This window comes from Heliangelus exortis, chromosome 11 (assembly GCF_036169615.1).
Source record: "Heliangelus exortis chromosome 11, bHelExo1.hap1, whole genome shotgun sequence".
Taxonomy (NCBI): Eukaryota; Metazoa; Chordata; class Aves; order Apodiformes; family Trochilidae; genus Heliangelus; species Heliangelus exortis.
Window position 1 is genome coordinate 18,139,717 of NC_092432.1, and position 22,008 is coordinate 18,161,724.

The 22,008-nt window shown below is 40.3% G+C and overlaps 1 protein-coding gene across 4 annotated transcripts in view; it reads left to right on the top strand.

The window, feature by feature from the left end:
• Positions 1-22,008, top strand: part of MYO1E (myosin IE) — a 236,796-nt gene that overhangs the window by 145,464 nt on the left and 69,324 nt on the right. Inside the window, exons 1-2 of one of the 4 annotated variants that reach the window (XM_071755040.1) lie at positions 4,493-4,649; positions 4,979-5,132. The exons of 1 other annotated variant lie outside the window; for it this stretch is intronic. Coding sequence is in view for 2 of the 3 variants with exons in the window: in XM_071755037.1 (XP_071611138.1) it covers positions 7,137-7,166 (30 nt within the window). In the remaining variant the exon portion in view is untranslated. Of the gene's footprint in view, positions 1-4,492; positions 4,650-4,978; positions 5,133-7,121; positions 7,167-22,008 lie in introns of those variants that run through there. 2 more of the 4 variants (XM_071755039.1, XM_071755037.1) reach the window with 2 other exon arrangements.

Below are 22,008 nucleotides of genomic sequence, written 5' to 3' on the forward strand. Positions count from 1 at the left end.
CCACACAGCTGTTCTGTTACCAGAGATCATTATTACTTCCATGTTTCTATATAAAGCAGTACTAAAATTGATGTATTTTATACAATTAAACCTTCAGCATAATTGAGAATGAACACATAAGTTTATTTTCTTAAAGGCAAATTCAGATCATTTTCCTGATTGAGGTGCAACATTAACAATAATCTTAATTTATTCTTGAATGCTCAGCTGTATCATTCATGAATGAAGCCCCATTTTAGGTAACTGTAGAATTACAGAATGGAGCAATTTAGGCTGGAAGGGACCTCAGAGGGGAATCTGGTCCAAGTCCCTGCTCAAAGGAGGGCAAATGTTGGTGTTAAATCAGGTTGCTCAGCATAACATAAAAGTTTTGGTATTAAAAGCTTGCACAATATTTTAAAAAAATCTCCTTCTGAGGAAGAAAAACACAACAATCCTTGTACTTTGGTTTATGTGAACCTCCATAGCTTAACTGAATTCAGTCACTGGAACACAGGAGGCAAACCTCATCAGTTACTGAGTTCTTTCAGACTTCTTCCAGATTATACCAGCCCTGCAAACAACAACATTTTTCACAAATTTTGGTTTGCAGTTGGAGAAAAATCCAACCCAGTGAATTCTGAGAATCTCTTACATCTGAGGCTTCTCTTAATCAGATCCAGAGAAAAAGAGCCACATGCTGCTTTTCCTAAAAAAAAAAAAACAACACCCAAACCAAAACAAAACCCCCAAAATAACAATGCTGGGGGGGCAAAGGGCTGATGACTTTGTTGCTGTACTTTTTACTGTAGTGGTATTTTAGGTGGAGATGTTGAACATGTTGTTAAGCATGTTTTCTGAGCAGGTATGCTCCTCTCAGGCCAACAAAAGAGGAAAGAAGGAAAAATTGTTAGGCACGGAGAAAGGGAGTGAAAGAAAGCTAAAATTACACTAATAGTTGAAGTAATTTCATCACATTTGAAGTCATAAACTTGTGCTTTTGTTTGACACATGCTATTTTGTTTCTCCCTACATTTCAGAAGAAATTTGCTGAGCGTAATTGAAGGCAGAACTTAACCATTTGCATTTCAGCAGAAAAACTTGGAGATTATTAAGTGTCTGTTTATTCTTTGAAAAGCAGATGCAGCAAAAATGGCATTGAATTTTGACAGTTTCCCTAATTTTATACTTATTTTCTGTGGCACAAATACTTCATCTTCCTAAGAAATACCAGATTGTGTCGTTTTCTAAGAGTATGTCCTTCTGATGTATTATGCCTTATTTTAGCAGTAACCAGGCATTAATTGATTTATTAATTAAATTATTCTGATCAACAGAAGCATCTTATATGCAGCCCATAAAATTCTAAATATATTCTGTGAGTGAGAGAAAAAGCAGTAATGTTTTTTCCCCTTTGCTGTCAGTGTTAACCAATTAGAAAGCAGTCAGGGCAGTGCCTATTTCACTAAAATTTCTAATCTCCAGGTTCATTGACTTCACATGAGACTTCCTTCTTTCTGAAGACACAATAATGTTTTTAGAGTGGAGGAAAAGGGAAAATTATATTTTGTGGCATTTCCAGAGGTAAATAACTATGTTTTTCAGACAGTGTAGTCTTTATACATTTCAGCATCTGCCTGATTCCTCTTTGGTGCCAGCACCCAGCAGTGGGCAGGTGAGACATGTGAGTTACCAGCTGCCCTATGGAGCCAACAGCTTCTCTCTTGTGACAGGTCAGGAGATGGCAAAGAGGCTGTAGGCCCTTCTGTCAGTGCTGAGCTTGGACCTGTGCCTAAACCAGTCCTTAATACCAAGTCAGGAAGCCTCCTCAGGCATTGAAGTGAAGCTTGTCCTTAAGTATTTTCCTGAAGCTCCACTCCAGTGACCAATAACAGGAAGGTCAAGTGCCCCAACTGCTTGCAGCCAAAATATATCCTCAAAATTGCAGTTGGAGAAAAATCTTAAAGAGATTGAGAGATCTTGAAGAGTTGGAAAAAAATTCTTAAGACAAATATACATGTCTTAAGAAGATGAACCTGGACACTAAAAAAAAAAAAAAAAAAAAACACATCCAAAGCAAACAGAGCTTGGACCTGTGTCTAAACCAGTCCTGAATACCAAGTCAGGAAGCCTCCTCAGGCATTGAAGTGAAGCTTGTCCTTAAATATTTTCCTGAAGCTTCACTCCAGTGACCAATAACAGGAGGATCAAGTGCCCCAACTGCTTGCAGCCAAAATATATCCTCAAAATTATTCTTGATGTTGGCACTTCAGTGCCTGAGCTGGTAGGTGTTACTAACCAAACACTGGCAGACAACGCACACACTGAAAAAAACAGTGAAAAATCTTGATGCAGGGAATTTTTCTAAAATCTTTTCAGGGTAGGTCTTTTAAAAGTAATCTGTACAGAAGAATTCTGTGACAGAAATGTCACCACTTCAAAGTTTTGTGCATAATTTAAAAGTATAGAGATTCCTTTTTACTCTGGTGGAACTCCTCAGGATGAAGGTGTGGGTTCTGCCTCTCTCAGAGGTGACCATGGCACATTATATACAGACCTCTCAGGCACATCCAAAGGGAAATGCCTTCCCCTGCTTCTGAGCATGGGTGTTGAATAAGTGTCATTCACTTAATATAGTCAGCTTGGGAATTAGATGTTTATCATTAAAATAAGCAGAATTAAATGACTGTGTTTAAAAGCATGAAAAGAGTTTGTTGTGAATTGGACTGTGCTTAGTACACACAGTGCATAGCAAAGGTTGGTGCAGTGCAGGGTGTTGGTGCCTTAGGTCCTAAAATCTTTGTTGGAAGTCATCTTCTGGTTCATCTAGAGTAGATGGACCCAAAAGCACACATAAAGTTCAATGAACCCAGGACTAGTTTCACAGTTAACTATGCAGTGTGAATGCACTTTTTTTCTCTTCTTCCACAACACAGTTTCTGGTTTTTTGCAACTTGTTATAAAGGTGTTTCAATGTCTGTAAGCACACACACACATGCAAATATACATGTCTTAAGAAGATGAACCTGGACACTAAAAAAAAAAAACACAATACATTCAAAACAAACAGAAAACTCTACAAAGCCTATATGGATTATTTTGTTTGCCCTATATATGCTCTCTGGATTCTTACAGGATTTTTTTCACCCCTTTTTATCACAATTTCATAAATTATATAGCATTTGCATGTTCAAATTAAATATTAGGTGAACTATTTTTGTCCTCTTTCCATAAAGCTGCTGTTGCTCCCCTTCTGTTGGTAATCAAAGTGTGAAACTCATTTCCTGTGAAGTTCTGCTCATGTCTAGCACTATGAGATATATTTTTTCTTTAATAGCTGTTGCAGTTCATGTTCACCAGCCAGCTACTTCCTCAATTCAAGTATTTCCTACTCCTCATATCGAGGTCAGTTAACATCCAAGCAATCAGCTATGGAAATCCCAAGCTTGACAAGGTCAAACCCAGCTGAGCTGTAGAAGTGTTTTGGTGTTCTTCAAAACCAAGGATGAAACATGCCTAAGGGGCTGTTTGGTTTCATCCAAAGCTTGTGGAACCAAAATAAACAATAAGAATAGAATAACTATTACACCCTATTTTTTTCCAGTAATTACACTTGCTAATCAGAGTTAACTAAAAAAAAAACAAACCCCAGTAACATCTAACGATGAAACCAGGTACTGTACCTACTGAGAGTGCTTTTCAAGGTAGTTTGGAAGTAGTGTTGACATCTGATTTGGGGTCTGGCTGTTGTGAGGAGTGCTGGATTGGTTTGTTTCTGTTTTATTTATTTACATTCTGTCTCAGAAGTGGTGGTGAGAAATCTATCGAAGTCAACAACCGGGCTTCGTGCCTGAGGAGAAACATTTGCTAGCGGGACAGTGCTCAGTTGTGGTTGGGTTTACTTACTTGATCCCTTAGAAAACACAGTCCTTAGACATTCTATGGGTTGTGTTAAAACGGTGCGAGCAACACAGAGACGCCAGCTACCAGGCAAACACCAGACATTTTTATTTTTCATTTGTGGGGTACACCTAAGACTTGTTTCAGGATCCCCTTGGTGTTAAGACGCCCAGCACTTCGCAGCGCGTTCAGGGGTGAGAAGCACCTTAGTTCTGTGGGTGGCTTTACACGGGGGAGGCCCGAGGCAGCCCCGAGGGGAGCACTGCCGGGACTGGTTTTGCGGCCGAAGGTCAGTCCGGGCGTGGTGGGGCGGCGGTTACCCCGGGCCCGGGGGGTGCAGCGGACCGGAGGGGGCTCCGTGCGGGGGCTCCGTGCGGGCGGAAGCGCGAGGGGGCGCAGACCGCGCGCGCCGCCGCCACGCCGGGATTCCCTCAGGGAATGACGTCCCGGCGGCGCGCGATTGGCTGTGCCGCGGCGAATTCTCCATTTATGGACACATCGCCCGCCCGGGGCCGCCTGCGCCGCCACCGCCTTTCTCTGCCCTACGCCTTCCCCCTCCCCTCACCCCCCCCTCGCCCGCTGCCGCCGCCGTCGCCGTGAGCCCCAGAGCTCGCGGGGCCGCCCCGCCCGCCGGGGGCCACCGCCCCGCCCCGCCCAGGCGGTGAGCTGCGCGCGCGGGAGGGCGGGCCCGCTCCCTCCTTCCCTCAGTCCTGGGGCGCCGGTGAGTCTGGGCTGAGCCGGCGGCGGAGGAGCTCCGAGGAACCGCGATGGTAGGAGACGGGCTCGCCGGGGCTGCGGGCAGCTCTGTCGGGATGAGCTGGGGGCGGCGGGAGAGGGGGGGCACGGCGGCGATTTTTGTTGAGGCGAGAGAGGCTGCGCTGCGCCCGTCTGTTGTGTTCCCTCAGCGCTCGCTGACCCGCGTTGTGGAGGGGCCGCGGCGGCGGGCGGTTCTCTCACCGGCCCCGGCGTGTGGGAAGCGGGGCCCTGCCAGGCACTTGCCGGGGAGCAGCTGGCTGGGGGCCGGGAGCTACCGGCCCTGTCGCCCCCGAGTGGGTGCCGCCGCCGGGCCACGGCGGATTCTCTCTTTACTCCCGTCCAGAGGCAGCCCAGGGCCCTCCGTCCCGCCTGCGGAGGACGAGCCTCGTCTTCTGGCCTCTCTCGCCCCTTGGAATCCGAATAGGTTTTGCGTGTTGGTGTCCTCAAGTAGGAAAAATCTTGTGGGGAGGTAACGCGACAGCGTTGTTGAACAACAGGTGACGCATCTCGGCCTCAGAGGGTGTTTCTGGAGAGGCTGCTGCGAGGCGCCGCTCCCCCGAGCTCCTGTTGTCTGGCACCTGTATCCGAGTATCGGTGTCTGCTCTGGTCCACTTGGGAACGATGGCCTGGTGACAGGCAGCAGGAAAACTGGAGTATATGCAGCAAATGTGGCTCCTGAAGCCAGGGTGTTTGGGCACTGCAGCGAACTGCTGGGTCTGTTGAATGTTTGGTATGATAAGGGGATGTGATATCCGTAAAACATCAATGATAAGCTGAGGAGAAGCTGGGGTTCAGCAGCAGAATCAAGTTTATTAGTAACTGACTCCTGATGATAGGTAATAGCTTTTATCCTGAAATAATTCAAATAATGTTTGACTACCTGTTACACAAAAGCTTAAAGTATCCTAGCTAGGATAAAATCCATAACCTTTAAACGTTTATTAAAAATTCTCCTACAGAGAGATACTGAGGTTCTGAGACTTAGAATACTTAAAAGACCTTTGCATTGTTCCTACTAAAGCTTAACTAGGGTTTAGTTTTTAAGACTGACCCACCTAGTCCTGACATACTCAGAGCTTTACTGATTAGATGCAGTGTTTGCTTGGGCCTTTCACTCCCCGTGTCTTTTAAAGGCTTGCCCCTCTTGTGAGTGGTACCTGTGCTTTGATTTCCTGAGGTAAGTGCAGTTGTGCCTGGTAACACCTTTCAGCACAGGTATTTGCTTTAAAGTGTTACAGAGGCTAGGAAGCTAAAATTTCTGTCACAGTCTGCTCTTCCTGCCTTGGTTTTGGTAAGGAACTTTGAGTGAGACAGGTACATGTGTTTCATGTGAGTTGATTGTTTAGCCAGCTGGTTCAAATCAGTTCTTTAACCCCATAACCTTTGTTCCTCAGTACTTGCTAGGTTGCAGACACCTGTGGAACCTATGGACTTCCTGGTAGAGGTGGATCATTGCCCAGGCTGCTGACACGCTAAATGGGGTTGGAAATCCTTGGTGCAGCTCCTTCAGAGATGTCTCATTATAAACAATAATACTTTGAGATACATGAGTCTGCTGGTTGATCCACAATGGACCCTTAATTCCTTTCTAATGAAAGGTTTTAATCAAAATATAATGCTTGTATTTACATGTAGCTGGTTGGTAACATACTCAATGGGTCTTACTTTATGCAAGTAAGATAACTTCAGAGAATTGTGAATTTTCACAATTTTTCAGGGAACTAACTGTTCAGGTGCTTACTCTTCAGCTTTTAGTGTAGTCAAGTAGTGAAGTAATCTTGAATTAATCTTTCCTTCACTAGATCTCAAGCTAATGTGAACTGCATTTTTAAGATTATCTGTAAGTGATGTTTACAACAGAACCAGAAAAGTTGTTTCTAAAAGTAATTTATTTTCTAAGAATTATGCCCAAGCAATTGATAATCATTAAAAGGTAATATTTTGTGACTTATGCTTGTAGAAGAATTTCTCAGCAGGACTTACAATTGCTGCTTACAACGAGTCACACTCCTAATATCCTGAAACTTTATACTCATTCTGTATAAAAAAATCACTTTTTAATTTGGTTTTGTCTTCAGAATTTTGATCCTTCTGGGAAGAGGAAAAAGCAGAATGTCATAGGAGTTCTTTGTGTTCTCTAAATCTTTTATACTCTATCAGACCTTAGAGGGAACTTCTCTGACAGGGTGTTGGGTTACTTCTTGTGTAAGTTTTAGTTTCTTTAATGCTTCTCAGTCAGCCTGATACACCAGAGTGTATGAAGCTGATACTGGTGTAAATGTTCCACTCTCTGTGCTGTGGTGCATTACCCTGTGCAGGTCTGCTGGCTCTGTGTGGCTCCGTGCAATTTAGCAATATGTGTGCTCTTTTTACTGGTTTATTTTTAAATTCAGATCAATGTCAGTTTAACAGTGTGGTTTCAGGATGAGATCTGCAGGCATGAGGTGGGTGAGCTGTTTCAGGATTAGAATGAGCAACAGTGGAGCAAAGCTGCATGACAGATGATAGTTTTAAGGAATACCTGGCAACTGGTTAAATTTTTTTTCTTGAAATACATCCCTTTTTGCTAACTGCTTTTTGATTTCTGAAATTCACAATACATTAGAGCCTCTGATAACTTAGCTGTAACTTGTAGGTATTAAAAAATGTGTATAGTGTAAGTGTAAAGTAGTCCCACTGTAGTGATAGACTGGATCCTTAAACGTTCAGCAAAATTAAGCCAAACTCTTTCTGAAGTGAAATGTAAGGTCAGGTCAACTTTGTGTGACTTGTTGTGAGTTCTGAACTTCATGCTGTCATCAGGTAGTTTATGGAGATGCATTGGTGGATCTCATCTGGATTTGAATAGGGAATCTGTCATTTACTAAAATAATCTTGTCACAATGTGACATAGATTGAACTTTGTATTTAAAGTAGCTCTGTACTCTTCAGGGAAAGGTTTTTCCCCTGAGTACCATTGGCTTGCTTTGACTCGAGGATAAAACACTGAACAGTAATCAACAAGCAGAGTACTATTTTTGAGGTATAAACTACTGCCATAATTATTAAAAAAATAATACGAAAAACACAGAACCAAACACACCATGGCAACCTATCAGTGATTGACCTTGTCTCCTTTTGTGTGATCTTTGTCCTCGATTAATCCTAAAGCTTTGTACTGCTTTGCTGCGGAGAAGAAGGGAGGGTTCCAAGTGAAAGCAGGTTCAGCAATATCTCAAGGAACTCATAAATTCTACAGCAAGCCAGGATTGTCTGATTGAGTTATGCTAAGGGAAAAAAAAAGTGTTCCCATGTTTACTTGAGTCAGCATTTCAATGCTAAGCAAGCATTTTGTTGTAGGACTGGAGTGACTCTGTGCATTTTATCTGGCATATTTGGTGGCCTTGTATTTCTGCCTCTTCAACAAATAGGAAAGGTTGATTCTTAAAGGAACACTTTTATAGCAGTCCAGCATAGTTTGATATTGGTAGAGTTCAGATATTTATAGTTCAATCCAGTAAGATGCTGGGAATGTCTTGATTGCATGTAGTCTACTTAAGTCCAGATATAGGTGGTGTGTGGCTAATAGAATTAAGAGTTATATTAAAAACTTAATTAAAACAGGTTTTGTTCTGGGAGTTAACAGTGCAAGACTAGAAAGAGTAAAACTGAAGAGAGGAATCTTGGAACTGGGAGGAGTGTGTGTTTTACAAAAATAAGGAGCTGGGGAAAAGTTCAGTTCCTTTGTAAACACAAATCACCAGGCACAGGCTTTGGCAAGAAAAGGTTGCACTTCTGCTAACTTTTTGAATGAAACCACTTTGTACTATTGAAAGTCTCACCTTGAATATTAACAACAAAGGTTTACATAAGTGTAAAAGCCTAAATCTTTTGGGGGGGAACAGTATAAAGGTTCTCTTTGACATTTTTTTACATCTGTTGGAGGTCATCAATTTCCTGACTATCCTGCTGTCTGCCAAGGAGTTTTTATGGTCAGTGCAGGTCGCTAGCCAGTGACCAACATTCCTCTTCTCCTGTGGAAGTGTAGCTTGGTTGGGTTTTTTTTAACTGGTTTTGTCTGGCTAAATGTTACAAGTGTATGCGCTGCTAGATATAGATTATATATACAAAATATATATATATATATATACATAAACCAAATATATATTTGTTTTTTAAATCACTGTAGCCAAAATACTCTGTTAGCTGTTCTGTGTTCTTTAGCTTTTATTGTTTCTCCTAAATGGGTGTACAAGTATTTACAGGTATCAGAGAAATCCGGCAAAAGTAAATGGGGATTTTCTCCCTATCTTAAGATCTGAATCGAGAGCTGTCTCTGACAAGTTGTTTAGACGTTCGCCTCACCTCATCGTTATCACCTAATCGTTAGGACTGTTGTGCAACCCTACCCTCTGTTGCACTCCCGGGGAAACAGGACGTGAGGAGCTGTGTTTTAATCACCTTTCTGGGCTCAATTCAGACTTTCCGATCTTCTGCTCCCTTCCCCCACGTTCCTGAGATGCCGATCACCGTCCTGCCCAGGAAGTGCGGCTACCGCTCATCTCCTGACTCATCCTCACCTTTCGGCTTTCCTACTCTCCACCTCCCGATTTCCTATCTTCACCTCTTGAATAATGCGGTTGCTCTGGGGAAGAGCAGGTGTGCACTCATGTCCTGGCAGGGCGTGGGATCTGTTCTCTCTGCTCGACTAAGTGATTACTGTGGTAGGAAAAGGATTCTTAGTCTAAAGCTTTTTCACACATTGCACCTTACAGGTCTGTTTTGCCTGCCTCATTAAATATGCTTCATACAAATGTGTAGATGGCTTGGAGTTTGACTGTCTAATGTGCAACAGCTCGAGTTTAATATAAATAGCCTGAGAGGGGAGGTGTGATCTTTTTCTGAAGACTTAGGGGCATTTAATTGGCATTGGTGGATTTGGTTCATAAATAGTAAAATGTATTTCTAAAAAAAAATTTTCTGAATTGAGACTTTTTAATTGAAAGTGAAAATGCTTTTTTTAAACAAGGCTAAAGATAGAGCTGGCAAGGAAAGAAAGCAGCATTGGTAAATAGAGCATGGGCCAGAGTTATCACCAAAAGTGATGCTTTTTGGGGAGCAAATTTTAGAGATGCTTTTAAGGATGAAGAATTACCTACTATGATACCTTACTATAACCAGCAACCAAATGTGAGCTTTAAAGCCAGATGCTAGCAGATGTTGAGCATGCTTCATGATTAACACCATACTGGAAGTGTTAAAAATTAAAACAGGTTCAGTGCTCTGTTCTCCTGTCATCTGGGTGATTCTTTGGCTTCCAGAAGTGCCTGGTGAGAGCTCCTTCTGGATGTCAGGGGAACCGTGCAAAGGGCCACAGCTTCACACTCTTGGGCTGGGATAATGATAGATCTCTTTACCCTGCTTCATCAAAAAAAGGAACTTAAATGGTTCATGCAAAAGCATTTGCTTATAGAAGTTATTTTGATGCTTTGTTCAGCATTCTGAAGTCAAAATAAGAGGTTTTTTTGGCAGCCTTTGAACGGGACCAGCAGATGTGTAGTGACGAGCTGCACTTGTCCCTGTAGAGGAAGTGTGAGGGTTTTTTTTCCTTGCCAGCTCAGAACCACTCACTGAATCAACTTCGTCAGCTGAGCCTGAGTCTGTAACCAGTCTTTGGTCAGCCTTGTCTAATTTAGGTGCTGAAGTCACATTCAAGTCTGAACAATGCAACCAGCTATTCTTTATAAAACATGTGAAATGTTTGTAACACCCAGGATTTTAAATCTTTCATGCTTGTGTCTTATGAAGTAATATTCTGCCAGATGTTTGATCCTGTGCCTAGGACTTCTGTTTTCAATCTGACTTTCCACAGCATTTGGGAGGCTTTACATTCAAGGCAGTTTACCAGTGCACACTTATCTTTTGCTGTGATTTTTGTTGTATATTGCTAATAGCAGACATACAGAAAGGCAGAAGCTGGGACCTCTTGACTGTAATTTATTTGCAGTGCCAAACAGTAGTCAGGAATTTGTCTCATCTTGTTTTTGTTGTTTTTTTGGTTTGTTTTTTTTCCTCCTGCCATGAAGGATGCATGTCTGCACAAATGCCTAAGTGCTTCCAAATTTGCTTTTGCAGCAACTTTTAACCCTGTGCTATTCTCAGCTTTGTGAAGAAGTATGCTGAGACAAAGTGTATGTGAATTTCTTTTAACAAAAGCTGCCAGGATGTTTAAAGACCTTTGGATTGTGACTCCTGTACACTCAGAGCTCACTTGGTATGGAAGTACTACTGGTCTGGAGGTTAGTAGGAAAATTCCAAGGACAAACATTTACCTAGGTGTTATAAACATGTATGTGTACAGCTTGAGCACATGCTGTGTTGTACTGTCATGTACTGAATTAATTTTGACCATTTGGGTTTGGACTCTAACTGCAAATGTTTTGGTGTATGAACTGCAAAATACTTCATTTGCTAAGTGAAAGCAGTGTTCCTGAGTCATATTGAAAGAGTACTTTAATCTAGTCTTAAAGACCATTTAATGGTACTCAAAAGCAAGTGCATACTTTTAAATTTAAGTATTTGTTTTTTCTTTCAGTACTGAGGAAGGATTTGTTTTGTCTGTTTATCCATCATGTAAGGTTTGTTTTCCTGTTGTTTTCCCTGACTGTATTGAATACGTAACTAAAGAGGAAAATGTGCAAAATATTTATAACAATAACTGAAATATGTCATAGTACAGATACACTTGAATGAAATGAGGGATTTCAGATTTGGTAAGATTTGTTCCAGGGAGGAATATAAAGGTACAAAACCACCCATCCTTTCTTTCTGAGCACAGAGGTACTACCTGTAGTCTGAATTAATAAATCTGCAATGTCTCCTGGCAATCTACATGAAACATGGATTTTCACTTGAATGAAATGAGGGATTTCAGATTTGGTAAGATTTGTTCCAGAAGGAATATAAAGGTACAAAACCACCCATCCTTTCTTTCTGAGCACAGAGGTACTACCTGTCTAAGTAGTCTGAATTAATAAATCTGCAATGTCTCCTGGCAATCTACATGAAACATGGATTTTGTGTAGTTATTCCTACTGCCTCAGTATTGATACTTAAAAATTGCTATCTAAACAGGGATCTGCCTTTGAAGGAACTGGTGATAGGATGCAGTCATCTGTAGAAAAACTTAATTAGCCACTGGAATACAGCATTGTATCAGACTCTTGTATCATATTTAGTTCTGCAGATTGACTCTGGATAGTACAGTTTTTATATGGGCAAGTTGGACTGACAAAGCACTCCTGTCAAGAAACATCCGATCTCTCTCCTACAATGATTTGAATAAAAAATTTGGTTACTGTGAAGAGTGATGTATTACAGAGCATGATTTTATTACAGACAGTTTCTGTACCTTCTGTACTTCATGCTGACACTGTTCTTGTGTAAACTTGGTTAGTTCCTCAATTCTGAATTGCTTAAATCCATGAAAATAAAAATCTGACTTTTTCAATTAAAATATATTAGTCCTGCTGAGAACAGAATTACTTCAGGTAGATTTTTTTTTTTTCTCTCTGTTTAAAAACTGCCTCACACACAGTCATGTTTCTAGAGCTTGATGTGGTGGTGTTGGTAGTCTCAAGCTTTTTTCAGAGTTTCCCCTCAACTTTAAATACATGCTGGGAACTGCTATCTTGGTCAATAATTGCTAGATTCAGCAGACCAAAGATTCCTGCAAAAACATTCAGGTCTTTGCAGTGGAAAAGTCAAAATAACTCCTCTGGGTAAGGAGATTTATGTTTACAGTTTTTGAGGGTATCCTGGCTGTTCTTTGTGTAACTGCAAGGCTTGGATAGACTGGAGTAAGGTGACTTCATGGAGTTGATTGGCCCTGGTGGAAGGGGAAGTATAGGCCTACTGCAACACGATATTAACTTCTATCTGCTGCAGTGTTATTGGTAAAAAAGCTGAAAATGGATAAACCTAAACTGTAACCTAACTGTTAGCATTTACTTGATCTGTAGTAGCTGTTGGCTTTGCAGTGCATCTCCTTCCTGCTTCTCTATCTTAACACACAGTGGGTGTGCAAGGAGGAGGAGGTGGAGGAGGAGCAGGAGCAGGAGCAGCATTTTCCTCCCGACTCAGTGAGCCCCTCAGGGATCATCCTTGGTGGCTGTGGTGAGGTTCCATTTGCCAGTGGCTGAAGGTGAAGTCTCTGCAGGAGCAATGTTTCCTTGTAAGGACCCGAGTCCCTTTCTGTTGGTGATCCAGGGTTACAAGAATAGACTTAGCAGCAAATGCACTTTAAAGTTGGAGCTGCAGTAATTTCTACAGACTTTGTTATATGTTGGGGGCTTTTAAAGTAAGATGAATAAGGTCTAACACAGGAAAAAGTGAACTTGGATGTTGTTTATTACAAATGGAGGTCTCTTTATGACACTGTATGCCTACAGAGGCCTGATTTGAGATTTGGCATTTAATGGGCAAAAACTTGGCTTCCATTTAAAGCAGATTTATGTTTGGAGAAGGGCAAATGACTTCATTGTAGGAGAGGTCACTGCTTTAGCTGTCTTTCTGTGTTTCACTTGTTCTTTTGTCTGAGCATTGGGTTACAACTCGAGTTCAAAGCATGTTCATTTTCAGATGAGAAGATAGGGACAGGTCATGAGCAAAGGAAATCAGAAGTGTGCCTAACCAAGTGAAGGAGACTTAACAGTGCCAGGGTATCCAATATGTGGAGCTTGAGATATACATGTTGAGTACCTGTTTCTAGGAACTAAATCTATTTTCTTAAGCAATTTTGATATTTGTTTACAACTGTCACTTTTGTCTTACAGCACTGTGTAATAATGCGGATTTGTACATCAATAAAGGACTAGATCCAATGTGCTGGAAAAAATGTGGACTTGCCTACTTTGATATTTGTTTTAAATAACAATTAAATCAGCATATGTGATACTGTGTGGTTAACAAAACTCATGATACAACCAAAAGGGGTTTTGTTGTGGTTTAAAAATACATACAATAATGGAGATGAACCTGTTCTAGCTTAAAGCTCACTTCAGACACACAGAATATGTATTCTTTATGGAATTTACTGCAGTCTCCTAACCTTGGCCTCAGTATCAGGAATATGTTCAACAAAGTGTGTGAGCCTCTTGAAGACTACAAAATCATTGGAGTTAAGTAGCACTCAGTAGAAGAGAATGGATTAGTTGTTTCATGTAGGTAGTACTATTGTTAGCTGACAGTTTTAATATTGAAAGGAATACTTAGTTACCTGGTATCCAGCTGACTTCTGAAGTCTTAGGGCTGTTGCCATGAGTACTACTCTGAAAACATTTCAAGTGGTAAATAGGAATTCTGGTTCTTGGGTTCTTAATGCCTGAAATACCAGCACACCCAGTCCACAGAGACCTGATCTCAATATGCAGAATAAGTTCATGACCAGCAGTGGTTTCTTCCTGTAGTTTACTTTGTCCTTTTATTCTTGGTTCATTCTAGGAACACTTGAAAGGAAACAGAAGATCAGTGGTTTCTTACTTCCATATTTGGTATTGTTCTAGACAAAATTACAATCCTTCAGTAAAAAAAAAAAATGATCCAGTGTTTCTGGACAGTCATAACCTTCCTCAAACCACGTGTTAGCCTTGGCAGGATCATATCAGCTCTATTTGCTTTGTAGCTGTATGCAGTGCAGTTTTCCAGATGGAGTTACAGTGGTAGTAAGCATTTAAGTGTAATGAATGTGGTGGATTAAGATAAGCAGATCTGCATCTTCACAATACTAAAAGCTTGTGTTTTCATTGTCAAAAGTCCTGTTTCTACAGCAAAGCTTCCACTGGTCTCTAAGTTAGCAGCGTATTTTAAATGGTAAAGAACTGGAGTAAGTGGAGGTTACAAATCAGTATTAGTGAAATGAACAGTGGGTCTTGAGGTGCTGGTAGTGGAAAGGGAAAGAATAATTAGAATGCCAGTGTCAGTTGCACCTCCTAACTTGCTCTTTTGTTTTCTTGAGACCTGTACTTGGATGGGCTCATGTTGTATTCTGTATTCCCAGTACAGATTTGGGGAGGAGGGGGAACCTCAAGCCCTGAAACTGGTTTCTTAAACATTGACTAATAAAGCCATATTAAAATAAGCAAATACAGTAATATGGTGTATGCCAGAAAAGCATTGTGATCACTAGAAATGTACTTTTTCCTGCTGAAACAGCTACCTGCCTTACCCACTCCTAAGCAATTCACCTATAGAAATACAAATTCATTCTGTGATGGTAGATTTTGATCTTTAGGAGGTCCTGAGCTGGACCTCTTTAAATAGGATAAGTTAAATCATAAACTTCAGTCCTGATAGCTTGTTTTAAAGACTTATTTTGAAAACATTCCTAAACGTGTGAAAGACTTTCAGTGCTGAAGCAAGTATATTTGGGCTGTATTGACAGTACAGGCTGTACCTTTAGTGTATAGGTAGATGAATTATAAACCCTTTGCCATCACTAAGGATGTTCTGGTGAATCTGTTCTGAAGGTAGGAGTTCAAATGGAACAGAGAAGCATGTTGTTCCCCCACTTAATGAATTACTCATGAACAGCTTTTTAGTTTGACACACCTTGAGAGTGCTCACCTGCTGAAATCAGGTTTTCTTTTGTTAAGATAATTTCTTAATGATATAGGCTGAAGCATTTTTGCACCTAAGGCCATTTAGGTGACTTTTTCACTTGTCCAGTATATGGGTCTGTTCTCAGAATACATTTAAAAGTGAGCAAGCAGTTAAGCTTGTTCTGCTGCTCTATGGTAGGATTTTGCTTTGTGCTGAGTGTGACTGGAGTCCAGCCTGGGACTGCAGAGGACAAAGCTGAGCTGCTCCCAACAGTTTGATTATAACCTGGCTATTGAGCTTTGTTCTGCATCTCTGATACTTGAGAATAGTTACATAGTTCGTAACTTAGCATGGGGAAAAAGCATCAATCACAAATGCTAGTGGTACTTTCTGCTATCCTAGGATGCACCAGCAACTTTGGGGAGTTCTTCCTAGTCTGCACTTCAAAATATGTAGCTGGAGAGCCAGTAACAGTTGTGAATTTTATATCTGAAGCAGACAGTATTTTAGAAGCATATCCGTTTTTATTTTACCTGCAGGAACTGCAATTAGACCTTAAGGTTGGAAGCCAAGGTTATTGTTTTGTTTGGTTGGTTTTTTTTCCCTCAGGGCTTTGATAGTATTTTGTCATTCTGCACTTTACAGCTGTGGAGTAGTAGGCTAACTATGAAATACTAATCCTGTTGTTTTTTGCTCATTGAGAGTGCAGGTGTACAAACAGGAAAAGAAAAAACAAAGGGGAAGTTAATATCATCTGATTGCCAAAACAAAAAAAAGCACCATTTTGGTAGCTAAAATTATGTTCAAGCTGGTAACAGGATACAGTGAACAATGAAGACTGTTTTTTTACATTCTGTAGCTTAATGTTTCCTTTTAGGGCTTGTTTTGAAATTATTCTTGACCAATTGAAATTCTTGATGTGGATAGAAGTCCACCTCACATAAATAACCCCCTTTTTTGGCATGATATCTATGAGATGCCTCAACATTTTTCATTCTTGGTATTTTTGAAGACTTGGCAATATACTCAGGAACTGAAACTACTGTTTTTTAACTTTTTAAGTCAGGGTATAGAAGTATTAGATCCGGTAGGTGGGAGACTACTTTACTTGGCCATTCTATCCATAGCTGTAAAAAACCATGCTCTTTTTCCTCTCTATTCCTGCCTTTCAGTCTCTTGTGTGAGTGTCCTAGAGCTTGACTGAATTACCAAAGCTGTGCAGAGCCTCTTTCTGTGGATGTTGTTTTGTTCTGATGCTGTTTTAACAAGGAAGTACTCAGCAAGTTATCTAAGGGCTGTATCACTAACAGCTGCCGTGGTTTCTGTGTTGGAGAGCAGAGTGACCTAGGAGCCTGAACCACCAATAGTTGTGGGAGAGAGCTGGAGTGCCCTGCTGGTTTTGACAGACTATGTTTCCGAAAGACTTGGTCTGCAACAGGCAAATCCTACTTCTGAAATAGGAAAGAGAAAAGGGGAAATAAATCTAAGAGGGAATGGTAAAATTTAGCAAGATGTTAAGGACCTAGTCTGATCCAGCAAAGCTGCTTCCAGTTTTCAGGTGAAGTTCTGCTCCTTTTTTACTTCAGTACTCTTTCTGTATAAACCTTCAATATAGCTTCCAGTGTGATTTGGGGGTTTGTCCCTTAAAAGCTATCTTTAGTAGTATGTAATGTGATATTTAAGTTATGCCTTTACTTTTAGTTCTAAACAGGCTTAACCTTGCCCATACAATCTTTTTTAATGGTGTGTGTAAACACTGGAGCATATTTCTGGTACCTTTTAAATTTCTATGGTAGTGCATACTAAGGGAAAACTTGAAACGAAACATAAAGCAAAGAGGTTCTGTTTTGTATTTTACAATAAGCCTGATGGAGATGAATCTGGTTATATGGTGAAGTCATGGTATTACTTAAATGCCTGTATATGAAACAAGCAGCTTTAGCAGTAGATTTTTCTTTGTAGTACTCCTTACAATTACTGCTATGGGGTGTTGGAGAATTTTTAAGAGTGCAATAAAATATATACACTACTCAGTTTGTGCATTAGCACTAATTTGGCAAAACACCACTCAGGATAAATCTAACAGGAATCCATGCAGTAGTTGGTGTTAGATATTTCCTGTATACTACAGACCACAAATGTGTGTTAAAAGATACAGGAAAGCCCTTCTGGCACTCTAGCTATTACTGCATGATTTCAAACTCAAGAGTATTTTTTGGAAGCTGCTGTCAACACCACCTAAAAGCAATACAGCTACTTTAGAACAGGGCTCCAGAGTTAAAAACCAAACAAAACGACAACGAAAAACCAAACTATTATTGCAAAATGCTGGTTGCATCTTGAATCACTACAAGATGCATCCCCTTTCACACCTTATTTGAAAGGTTTTGTCCCTTTTGGTAACCTTTCTGCTGAACCAGTGGGCCAGGAGGCAGTTCCTCATCAGTGCCTGAGCCTGGTGCTCTCCCATGCAAACCCTGTTGTACATCAACACTTGCTGACAGGAGCAAACTCGAAAGCAAGATAGCTGCAGGATGTATCCTGTTCTTTCTGTGTTTCAGGGGAAACAAAATTATTTTGGCAGTCAGATATTGCACAAGGAGTATGGGGAAGCATATCTAATGGTCTGGTTCTTTAACCTGTGGATTTTAAGAGGTGCTTTCATCAACTGGATGAGGCACACAGCTGCGTAAAAGTTTTTCAAACAGTTGTTCTGATGAACATTTTGTAGGGGAAAGAAAAAGGCAGAGGCCACACACTGGAATGGTTAAAGATCACATGCTTGACATATGATGTGTTTTTCCACTATTGCTTCACTAGATGGTAGCTAGAACTGTGCATGTTAAAGAAACCTTGTAGAGAACCAGCTTTTCTCAGTTACCACGCTTCAGATAAATCCAAGCATGTAATGGCATCAGGTTTAGTGAGTGGGAGTATGAATCCCAAACCAACATCATTAAATGACCAACTTTATAGCTCCGAATCCCACCTCATTTGCCGAAGTAGCTAAAGCATTCCATGCCTTGTGCTTTTATCCCCTTTTTCCATCATATGCTTTAAGTCATGTAACAGGATGGAGTGGTGCCCTCAAGTGACCTCGATGGGGGTGAATGGTGGTGCTAATGAACACCCAGAGCATGGGAGGGCTGTGAACTCCGTGTACTCTCACCTAACTTCACTCCTGGTCTACAGCTACATCTAAATGCTTCAGTAATATGAGGAAATTTTACATGTTAGAACCTAGGAGTTTTTCACTGAGTTACACTGAAGTTAAATCGATGATCATCTGGAATTATAGAATGAGGTTTATAGTACTGAAAATAAACCAAAAGCCTATGGAAACTGTAAAGTGGGTTGTTCATCATACTAAAAAATTACTACATGAGGCATTCTAGTGCACATGGGCTTTAAAATAAATGTTTCTGCATTTAAATGAAATGGAGTATACAGGAAAGGCATTTTGTATTGCCTATTCTAAGCAGTGTCCAAATTTTACTCAAGAGCAGTTTCTCGTAATGTGTTATTTTTATTTTGAAAAACTTAACACACACCCCCACCCCCTGAGGCTTTCCTTAAATTAAGTTATAATAATAGCTTTCATTATTGGATGTACTAACAATAAAATTAGTCTGAAAACTAAAAATTGTATTCTCAATAGCAATATAGCAGACTTGCAGATTTGTTCAGTGGCTGGCAGCCATTTTAATGTGCTTTTTGAAAAACCAAAACATTGTGTAATGAGTTACTCCAGTCTTGTTGAATTTTGTCTTATTGGATTTAGTTTTGGGGCTTTTTTGTGTGTGTGGTTGTGAAAGGTTACCTTGGAAGATGTCTGAAGCTCTAGTGATATAAGCAATGAAACCTGTTCTTCATTTCAAAGTGGCAGATTAGATGGAGTTTGTAATTTAAGGTTTTAGCCTTCCAAAATGTGCAGACAAGGGGGAAGACTAAAGATGTGTGAATTTATTATTTTTTTTCAGTTAAGAAAATGATATCTATTAAAATGGATAGGCTGCTTCAGAATTGTCTTTCCTTCCCATTCTGCAGGGTCAGACATTCATAACTGGCCTGGGTAACTTTATCAGAAGCAAGGGGAGGATGGTTTTCTTTTCATCAAACCCTAACTAGGCATAAATATAACTGGCAGAATAGATGGACAAATAGGTTACTAGAAATACCTGGGTATTTCTTGCAGTTTATTCTTTTTTAAATTGTGCTCATGATTAGAAGCATTATGTTTTTGAAAGCTTCAATGAGTTTCAGTATTTTAGGTGTTGAATAATTCATTCTAAATTTTGCTTACTCATTGTTTATGGTACCAAAGGACCTCAAGCAACTGATCTAACAAAACTTACCCCCTTCCTTTATTCACAATTAACCTCTAGTTAATAACGTCTAGACTTGAGTATCTTGGCAAAATCTTAGCTATTTGTATATAAAGACTGGTACTGTGCTGAGCTTCAATGTTGTGTTATGAGGGCCTATTTTTTTCCCATTCTAGGATTACCTTTTCCTTAGTTCAGTGTAAAAATCTTTCAACACTGTTTGTTTCCAGATTGGCTTTTTCTGGTTTTATAAAGGCCATTTTAGTTATTCTCAGGTTTGTGTGCATGCTATGGCAAAGTATAAACAGCTTGACTAAAAAAATGAGCTATGCTGGAGTGTTTGGTTCAGTTTATTCATAGGTGTTATTTTGTCCTCAGGAACATTCCTTAGCATGGACTTCTTAAGCCTTTGAAGCTGAAGCTACACAGTAGTAGCAAGGAATAGCTTTGTTCTCAGTAAATAATCAAAGCTGGTAACTGACACTGGTCACAAGGAATTCTCTGGGGTTGCATAGGGGAAAAATTGCTTGGAAGAATGTGCCTGTACATTGATAAGTAAACCTTTTTTTTTTCTAAGAAAAAATAGATTTTTATGAAAATTTCCTAAGTGTAGAAACGGGAACTGCCTGCATCAGTGCCTTGACATAATCTTCCATGTATTCAAATGTTGTAGGTCAGTGCTACAAAAACATATGGCATTGACTTAATTCTTGGTTGTCTTGATCACATAATCAAACTGTTGTGAAACTTAGGGAAAACACCAAATATGCCGTAGTAAAGAAAGGGCAGAGTGCACTTTTACTGACCTGGTCCAGGCTAAAGGTTCAGCTACTGGTATTGCATTTGGGTCACGTTTTTATCGTAGTGTTTTAAATTGTATTTGTTTTCATCAAGGTCAAAGGTGGCATTGCTAGCATGGCTGAATCACCTTGTGCCAGGCCTGTGGTCCTGGGGGGTCACAAGGAATCCATTGCTTAGGAAGCTGACCTGCAAGTTTAGAGAAAAGCTACTTGAGTCCAAGTTGGGCTTTGGGCCAGAACTCAATTTTTAAAGGACCACAAATCCTGGCTTTAATATGGATTGGAGAAAAAACAAAAGCCACTAAGGGCCTCAACAATGTACTGAATTGCAGCAGCTAGATAAAGGATATTGATCAGCTGAGCACCTGGTTTGTGGACAGATTCTTCAGAAGTGGAGAGGAAGAAATGGTGTCCACCTAGCAACTGTTCCTTCTCAATAGATAAGTAAACCATTTAGATAGTTTTAGTGTACATTTGAAGTTATTTTTGTAGTTTGAGAGTTTCTCTCAGGAGCTCAGAGATTGAATGAGCCCAGGAGTTGAGAGCAAGGTACATCATAAGCACATTTCATATATTGTGGTTTTGTGTTGAAGCCCTGGAAGCCAAATTCTTCAGCCACAGTTTAATACCTGAGATGTTAGTTTATTTTCTTGATTCCCACCCCTCAAATTTTGAAATCTGGTGTTTTAGCTTGAATTTTACCTGTTCTTAGTTTTCATTATGAAGTATAGCATTTTTCTTATGGTAAAAGCTAGCTTGCCTTCTCTCCTGGAGAGAAGGTGCTGTTTCACTGCAAAGGAACCTAAACAAGGAGCTGGATTAACCATGTTTGAAGTTGTCTGATAGAGAAGTTATTTTTATACTAAAATAAGATCTACAAGTTGATAGGGATACAGACAGTGGTGATGAAGGGAACCTGATGTAGAATGTAAAATCATGCTAAACATAGATTTGCATCAGTACAGATTGAGGGGGCAGAGAAACACTGGGATTGGCCTTCATTTTTTGGGTGGTTGGCATCATTTCACTAAACTTGAGTTTTCATATGAGAAAGACCTTTAATTAATGAGATGTCTTCAACAGAGAAAAATGTTAATTTTCTGACAGAGAGCCAGGATCAGACATAGAAATGGAAAATTAAAGGGCAAAGGAAATGCAGTATTGCACTGCACCACTGCAAAGATTCCTTAGGGTACCGTATCTGCAGTGGTATGCAGCATGTTTTTTTTCAAGGCTGATACTTCTCCCTTTTCCTTTTAACAAAGTTTGTCACCTATGTATTTATGAACCTGATGCCCAAGGTGTAACAGGTATTTCAATTTGGTCTTTTTTTGTAATTCTGGAAAACCAGTGATTAAGTTGAGAGCTTTGTGGAACAGCAGCAGTGTAACCCTACTGGAGTGCATCCAGAGCTGCTTTGGCTGTCATCTCTGCTCAAAGCATGGTTGTGCCAACACAGACATGGAATGTAGTATTATCCAGGTTGCTCAAAGCACTACAAATCTGTAGCCTGATGGTATCCATTTCCCACAGCAAATGTATGAAGAATGCTGGTTTGCAAATGAACTCACTTGTTCACACATCTGGTAAAAGCCTATAGTTAGGAAGGTAGCTGGACATCTAAATTAGTTTGCAGTTAGCTTTCTTGCTTCACTAATCATTTGGATGCT